This window comes from Poecilia latipinna, unplaced genomic scaffold, assembly GCF_001443285.1.
Source record: "Poecilia latipinna isolate Pla-1442-1.1 unplaced genomic scaffold, P_latipinna-1.0 Scaffold2326, whole genome shotgun sequence".
Lineage (NCBI taxonomy): Eukaryota > Metazoa > Chordata > Actinopteri > Cyprinodontiformes > Poeciliidae > Poecilia > Poecilia latipinna.
The window spans coordinates 57,644-65,688 of NW_015114942.1; the positions used below are offsets into that span (position 1 = coordinate 57,644).

The following is an 8,045-nucleotide window of genomic DNA, read 5'->3' on the forward strand; positions in this document are numbered from 1 at the left end:
GGGGGGGGGGGGGGGGGGCGTAGTCACAAAATCTAAGCATTACTGAATCCTCACTGTTAAAGGAATCACCCACTACAGAGAATTCAGCTAGGATTTTAGCCAAATTGTCTAAAAAAAGCTCCATCCAATCCCCTTTTATTGAAACCTTTTAGAACAATGTTGCTCATCACTATGTTCCTCATAGCTCTGGAATGACACTGCTGAAAGTCAATAATGACATTATACAGCCTCAGAAAACTATATATTGTCTATAGCTGTATCATTGGATAAGGTTGGATACCTTTTACTAATTTACAGATGCTTGAATGTGCTGTAATGATCAAAAACACACTAGGGGGGGCTAGTTAAAATCTGTCTGACAGAATTTTGTTTGTTACAAATGATTACGATAAATCTTCCTCAGTTCCCAAAAAAGCTACGGAATAGCAAAGGATTATATCCTTGAGCTATTGGGTGCCTTTTAGACTGTGTGTGTGTTGAAAGTGTAGTTGGGTGAATGGGGCTTTAGAGTAAAAGTGCTTTCAGTGGTTAGCCACACTCATTACACACTATGCAACTCCATTTACCTTTTATTGGTCAGCCAAGACTTAGAGGTGTACCCTGATTAATGTTTAAAATGGAATTTAAAAATTCAGGGTCAGCTATCATGTAATTTGTTTGAAGGAATACAGGAATAAACAGCATGATTTGTGGGGATGTCTCCTAGAAAAAAATCTTCAAAAATCAGTAGCAGGAGCAAATATTTACTGAAATATAGGAGTCACATAATGTGGTGTAATAATGTGGCTTAGAACTGGATCTCTTGATGTACAAAGTCAAACCGATTTTTCTACAGAAGCGCACTCCAGTACTAGCCTCTGTTATGCTATGTAATCAGTTTGGTGGGGGGAAACTCCCGAAAAAACTCTACTGAAGTCAAATTTTAAACTTAGTATGACCTGATGTAGGTTCCAAAGACTCCAAAGATGTGTGGGTGCAAGATCTTGTTAAAGGCCGCCTTGGAACAAAGTCCTGACCGCCCTTATTATGCTGGGAACAAATATCAGACGGTATCCCAGCATTGGTTGGCTGTCTGCCTCCGTGTCTTTCCTGCTGTGCTGATGTCCCAGTAGAAGAACAGCCTGATGTCATGCATCCCACACTGACAGGACCAGCAATCTCCCCTTTCTCACTTGTGAAACTGTCCTCGGTCTCCATGTCAGACTTGGCACATTCAGTCCTACTGCATGAAGTAGATCTGTAAGTGGTTGGTCTGCAGGTGTTCTGGTTAGTTATCCTCCCAAATCCATCCACATGTCCGGAGGGAGCTGTGTCAGCTTCAACCCTGCTCAAAGATCCAGTTATAGGTCTTGTTCTGCTGCTTGATGCTGCCCCAGTACTGCCAGTGATTTGAATTTGCCCACTGTCAGCCCTTTGTCTCACAGTGCCCCCAACAATCTCAGAGCTCTTTTCTTTATTTCCAGATCTCCTGCAGTTCTCTGTAGCAGCCTTTATGTCTGCCTTGATCTGTTCACTGGTCACCTGACAGCTCTTCTCACAGGTGCTCTGTGTCACCTGAGCCTTTCCCTGATCAGAGACTGGAACGCTTTTGCATCGTCGCAGAGGAGTCTTTCCTTTACCTGAATAAAAAGAAGTATATATGTACACAAATTTATTGTATGTTAGAGTAGAAAGATAGAGGTATGTCAAAATAGAAATTTAAAATGTTCAACAGATTTCTGAAAAAAGCCAATTACAATGTCAGATTTACAATATAATCAATTAAATGTAATCAATTGCAATTGATTACATCATAATCAATTGCACCCATTACAGATTAATGGATAATAGTTCATACCCATTACAATATGAGTGAGTTTTATATAATCCAAGATTTTACAACATTCTGAATAGTTGATGCTGTTTTGCAGCACTCTTATCCCGATTAATTCTGAAAAGCTGTTTCCATCGATTCTACTGGTGAAAACCAGAAACTCTTTGCAGTTGGCTTGTGTAAAACAAAAGAGCTTTGTTTTACAAAGCCCCTTGTTTTCTGCAGCAGGACAACATGTAGCTGTGCATTGTGACTGCTCACAACTCAGGAAAGGGTTTTGTCAAATTAATCCCAGCTGATTTTAGTTAGGCAGTAACAATACATTAAGTAACAAAGTAACATCTAGAACCAACAGTAGAATCAAACTTCAATAAGATCAATGAGGTTGTGCTTTTATGTTTTGTCTCATGCAAGCTTTACTTGAATCCTATTTCTTTTTTTTTAATCATAAGAAAACATAGTCAAGTAGAGAGTGTTGCAAAGCCATGATTCATTATTTCCAAGCATTAAAGTGTTAAAGAATGAAGTCTAAACACTTTGAGTAATTGAATAAGACCCAATGAAAAAGACTTGTATTGATGCTTTTTCTCTGGTAAGAATGAACAATTAAAATTTTGGTTTCAAATAGTTACAATAATGGATGATTCCCGTTTTCTTTTCAGAAGAACACCTGTAATAAATCAAATTGTGATAAGTATAACTGATAAGTTGTGGTTATCGTAATCTTTTAAATTAATGTTAAAACAGAGAAACTAAAGAGGTTATAGATGTGATTTTGACAATGACGTTGAAATGGTGTAAAATGTGTACCAATGTAACAGAATGATGAAGCTATGCCACCGAGACGTCAAGTGTTGGAACAGACCATAGATCGAAATAGAGTTGAGAAGGGGGAACTGATTCCGGGGGGAGAAGGTCAAGGCCCTGGGACAAGAACACAGACACCATAACATAATGTCTCCAAGGAAAAGGTGGATTTGATTTAATCCACCAAAGCAGACAGCCAATGAAACAAGCATGGCAGCAGTGCTAGCCAATGCAAGCACTTCCACAGGGTAGAAAAACTCTACAAAAGGCAAATGCAAAAGAGGAACCTTCAGTTGTTTCCTCCAGGCAGCTTTGAGCCAAGATTGAGATGGACAAAGAACTCTGCAGCTGAAGAAGAGCCGTCGCCACAGATGGACCGAAGACTGTCCTGCGAAAGGGATTTAACCCCTCAGCCCAGCAACCTGTGGCACCAAATTGGACTTCTCTCATCAGCTGAGTTCAGATCACAAAGCCAAAGGTAGACAAATACCTTTTCCAACAAGAGGACATCCATCAGCTCAAAGCAAAAAGAACATTGCCTGCTGTCTACTCCGTCCCCAAAAGATCGACTCGGGGTGTAAGAACCATCTTCTAAAGCCTCCACCTAGATTCCATCAGTGTCAGCGTTAGGGAAAGAAAGGTTAGATTGAAATGATTGACTTTTTAATTAGACCCACAACAGAAAAAAATATATTTCATTTTATGAAACTTTCTTAATAATAACACCTCAAAGTTTTTCAGCTTTTATTAAAACAGTATGGGATGAGGAGCTTGGTGCGATTGTGGAGGAGGAACAGTGGGAGGCTGCCAAGAATTTAATTCATAAATCCTCAATTTGTGCCCGGTATACCTTAATCCAGTGCAATATATTCTATAAAGGGTTAGATGGGGGCTTTTCACGTTCTCCGTTACAGGTTCTAGCCTTCACTACCCTTTTGGCTCGCAGACTTATTCTACGTAAGTGGAAACTAAGCATCCCCCTGTCTCATGGCCACTGGGTTAGAGAAGTTCTTTACAATCTGAAGCTGGAAAAACTCAGATTTTCACCTAAGCAAATTAACAGCAAATTTTTAGTTGGCACCATCACTTTGCTCTCTCATTCAGAAGCAAATTAAACTGTCTGTTGGCCCTCTCATCTTTACCCAGTTCTTCTTTTGTTGGTGATCAATATATATTCTTCTTATTATAATTATTTTATTTTATTTTTCAATAGTAATAAAACAGTCTTAGTGCATGGTTTGCAAAGTTATGGTAAGCATTTATAGGTTACCTTAGCCCAAATTAAACACCATCCCTGGGATTTGCCAAAGTCACTAAACCTGGATCAGTTGTGAAATGAGAAGAGCAACCGTGACGAATGTGTTCTGTGGGACCAAACATGTTACCATTTGGTTAATCCATGGAAAGAAGCAGCATGAGACGTTCAGATGTAGGCTGTTAGAACCTAGACAAATATTCTCCAATAAACCAGCTACAAAGACTCTCTTTGAATTCTGAGGTGAGTTATACTCTACAGTCTAGGGATCCAAGTACCGGAGGTGCACATGTTTAGGTGTTAACCCTCTCATAGGAAGAAGAAAGTTGGGGGAGGCAGGTGCTCCACAAAGGGAGCATGTATTAGCCTCTTAGTGATGGGAAGCTACAACAGCTTCAAGGAGATATCTTAAAATGTTTTCAAGTTCCAGTGACCACAGTAAATTATCATTGAAAATATAAAAGATATTCCAGACCTTGGAGAACATGCTGGGAAATCAAAAGTAACGCATCATGTGCTGAGAAGTGAAAAGACTCCCAAAGAAATTGTAAGTCCATAAAAATATACATTCTCCCTCTTTATTGGCTCCATGAGCTATGAAGTACTCCCACTCCCTCATGTGGCTGGCATGTGTTGGGAAGCAACTGAATAAGGCAGCGGCCATTTAATGACCAGGTTATGTAATCAAACAAAATTGGAAAACATGAGTAAACATAAGTTAAACACTGATTCTGAGTGAACTTCACAGACTACAGAGTTCTAACTTAAAAGCCAAAGGATATCTGTGGTCGAATGATAGATCCCAAAAAGACGAGGAAAAAATAACCTAACATTTGTCACTGCTGCTATGCCAACATGCTTTCAATACTAAAAGATTTGTTCATTTTACTTTATGGTCTTTTCAACTGATTATACAAGAACACAGCAGACGATTTAAGATATGTTAAATGAAATAAAACACACACACACACACACACACATATATATATATATATATATATATATATATATATATGGTCAGCAAGACTGAGACACCGAACTCGTCGCTGATCTCACGTGCCACCTTTCACTCATACTAGTTCACTGCATGCACCTCCACTCAGGAAATGCAGGATCATGCGATAAAGGCTGTGTGGTGTTGCATACATTCATATTCAATAAAAACATCCTGATGAGTTTGGTTAAAAGTATCTTTCAAAAATAAAATCTTAGCAAGTAGAAAATACACTTTTCATTAAGCTCATATTTCTGATTTTAGAAATATTTTTTAATTGTTCTCGTATAATATTCTACTTTAAATGCCATGTTTTCAATAACTAAGTAGAAAATCATTGTGATTAACAGAAATGAAGGCTTTCAAACATCCATCTGCATACAATTATATGTAATATGTTTCATCACATATAACTGAAAAGTCTAAAATAAATGGACTTTTCAATCATTAATTTATTGAATGGGTGTGTAAAATACTGTACTTCTCAACTTCCAAAATTACTTTCCTTTCTGTCCTTTGCTCTCTCACTTCATCTGCCTTGACCGACACTGCTATGGCGACTTGAGCGAGAGACTTGAACAGCTTCTATGGAGCCAACTTGGAGGAATAATAAAAAAAAATTTAAACTAAAAAAGAAAAATGTTTAAAGCTACTTTTGAGGCTCAAGGATTTTCTCTTCAGTTTCAGATTTTTTTTTTTTTTTCCAAGTTTCAAAATTTTGATCCTGTTTTGACATGGATGACAGTGATTGATGTTCTATGTGTAGGTATCTGATATAACCTGCTTATGTCAACACATCACACAAATTTCAGTGGAAAAAATATGATACTGACAAATTTATATAGCATTTTCAGTCTGTGTTTAACATTCTTCCTTCCTCTTCTAATGCAGAAGCATTAGAAGAGGAAGCCGACCTAATTACATAAAGGCTGGTTGTCATTTTATCTCACAGGGAAAATGAGAAAGAAAACGGATACATTCACTATTGATACTTGAGCAGCCTAGAGAAATGGCCTGGTAATCTGCTGCTGTCTCTCATATTAGAAGTGGAATTATGAATCAATGGAACCAGATTTTGTCAGCCCCAATTTAGCTCTATAGGTTTCAGAATTAAACCCACATATTTTGCGTGTATGCATAGCCATAAGTGATACATTGACAGCATATATGTATAAATATGCCCATATATTCATAATTGCAGGTAGTATTTTGGACAAATGTAGTCTGTCTTGGTGACTTATGAAAATATGGATCTGGGGCTTCATGCATTTTCTTATTTGGTCCAGTGTGACTCTTGTAAATTGATTCCAAATTTGCTGTGGTGTCAGGGAAAAATTGAATAAGGTTCTAATTTTGACGGCTGATGAGGCGGAGGTGCTGTGCTCTTTGCTTCTGTGCCTCCTTCACCTACACAGTCCCAAAAACAATCAAAGAAAGCAATGCCTCCATTAAAAATGGATTGAATCTTTACTTTGGAGAAACTAATCAAAGATTACACTAAAAGTTGGCCCAACAGAAAAGAGCAAGACTCTTTTAAATCTACAGGGTAAGAGAGCACTTAGATGTGTGTCCTGAGTTGAGCTCACACCTTTTGCACAGGATGCTGGCTCCTGCAAACAGGTAGGTGGTATTAGCCTGGAAACGAGGCCTTCCTCTTCATCACTATCAGAGTCTGAGGCAGCCGATGGAAGCTTAGGAGCAACAGCACTAGCAGTTCTACACCGATGGTTCACACCACTGGGACCTAGAGGTGGAAGGGAAAAAAATTGTTAAAAAAGAATAAAAGGTAACACTTTATTTGAAGGGGTGTGCATAAGACTGACATAACATCTGTCATTAACATGAACGAGTCTTTATGAATGTCTGACTGTTGTCATGAAGTGTCATTCGGTAATTAATGACACTTTTAATGCAAAGTTGCTCTAAAAGTTGCATTGAAAGTCCATTAAAAATGCCAACTTTGCATGATTTTGTAAATAATAATTTAATGCAAAGTTTGCATTTTTAATGGACTTTTAATGCAACTTTTAGAGCAACTTTGCATTAAAAGTGTCATCATTTACCGAATGACACTTCATGACAACAGTCAGACATTCATAAAGACTCGTTCATGTTCATGACAGATGTTATGTCAGTCTTATTCACACCCCTTCAAATAAAGTGTTACCAAATAAAATTATCAGTTTAACTTTTCTTAACAAAAATAGGAGAATATTTAAGTACAATATCATAGTTTTCATATCCAAAGAAAAGAATTGTTCAAAACCTGCTTGTTCCTCATCAGGAGGTTGTGACGTTCCAGCTTGACAAATGGGGCCTGCCATATTTTCTATCCCTATTCCATCTTCTGCTTCTTTTATGTCTATATGAGGCTCTATCTCCATTTTCTCTTCCTCATATGCAACCTCGTCCACTTCATCTTCATCTTCTTCCTGCAATCCATTTATTTCCAGTGGCTCTTGGAGAAAAACACGTACAAATATTATTCCTTAAGTCCACTGCTTTGTGGGTTAGACAGAAATAGTGTAGGTTTATTTAGAGATAAGAACTTATTCTATGTACACACAAAAGGCTTCTATCTGGGTTAGTGAGCACTTCTCATTTGCCAAGATAATTAATATTATTAAATAATTATTAGCATGTTGACATACCACACCTGTGAGATCGCATGTTTGCTAATTAGGCAGCATCAGTATAGTGCAGATGTGCCTTAGGCTGACCACAAAAAAAACTGTGCAGTTTGATCACACAGAACAATGCCACAAATGTCACAAGTGGTGCCATGACGTCACCTGTCCAGTGGGCTTGTCAGTAACTGACCAATCAGTGGTTGCAATTTGTCCCAAAGTAAACGCCTCTTACATGGAGGTTCTAACCTCTGATGAAGTTGTGGGGTTCATTATTCCAAATGTGCTGTGATCATAGAGATCTTGATAGAAAACAGGGAACATACACTACAGACAAGCTTTACCAAGAGTATTTAGTGGGCAGAATAAAGTTTATTCCTTATCCAAAAGTCCAAATGAGTGTGTAAAAATGTAAAAGATGAATAAATACCTTCAGTCAACCTCAGCTGAATACTACAGTAAATCAAGGGTACAACTAAAACAAATTTGTCTTTATGAAAGTTTTTGTCACTGTTATGGTCACTGACCTCTAGGGGCTCTCTCCATAAG

At 37.9% G+C, this 8,045-nt stretch overlaps 1 protein-coding gene across 2 annotated transcripts in view; it reads right to left on the reverse strand.

The window, feature by feature from the left end:
• fbxo38 (F-box protein 38) overlaps nucleotides 1-8,045 on the reverse strand; it is a 76,051-nt gene that overhangs the window by 22,091 nt on the left and 45,915 nt on the right. Inside the window, exons 10-12 of one of the 2 annotated variants that reach the window (XM_015018820.1) lie at nucleotides 7,136-7,327; nucleotides 6,458-6,613; nucleotides 1,173-1,619 (exon numbers count right to left, since the gene is read on the reverse strand). In XM_015018820.1, coding sequence (XP_014874306.1) covers nucleotides 1,173-1,619; nucleotides 6,458-6,613; nucleotides 7,136-7,327 — 795 coding nt within the window. Of the gene's footprint in view, nucleotides 1-938; nucleotides 1,620-6,457; nucleotides 6,614-7,135; nucleotides 7,328-8,045 lie in introns of both variants that reach the window. The other variant, XM_015018819.1, reaches the window with a different exon arrangement.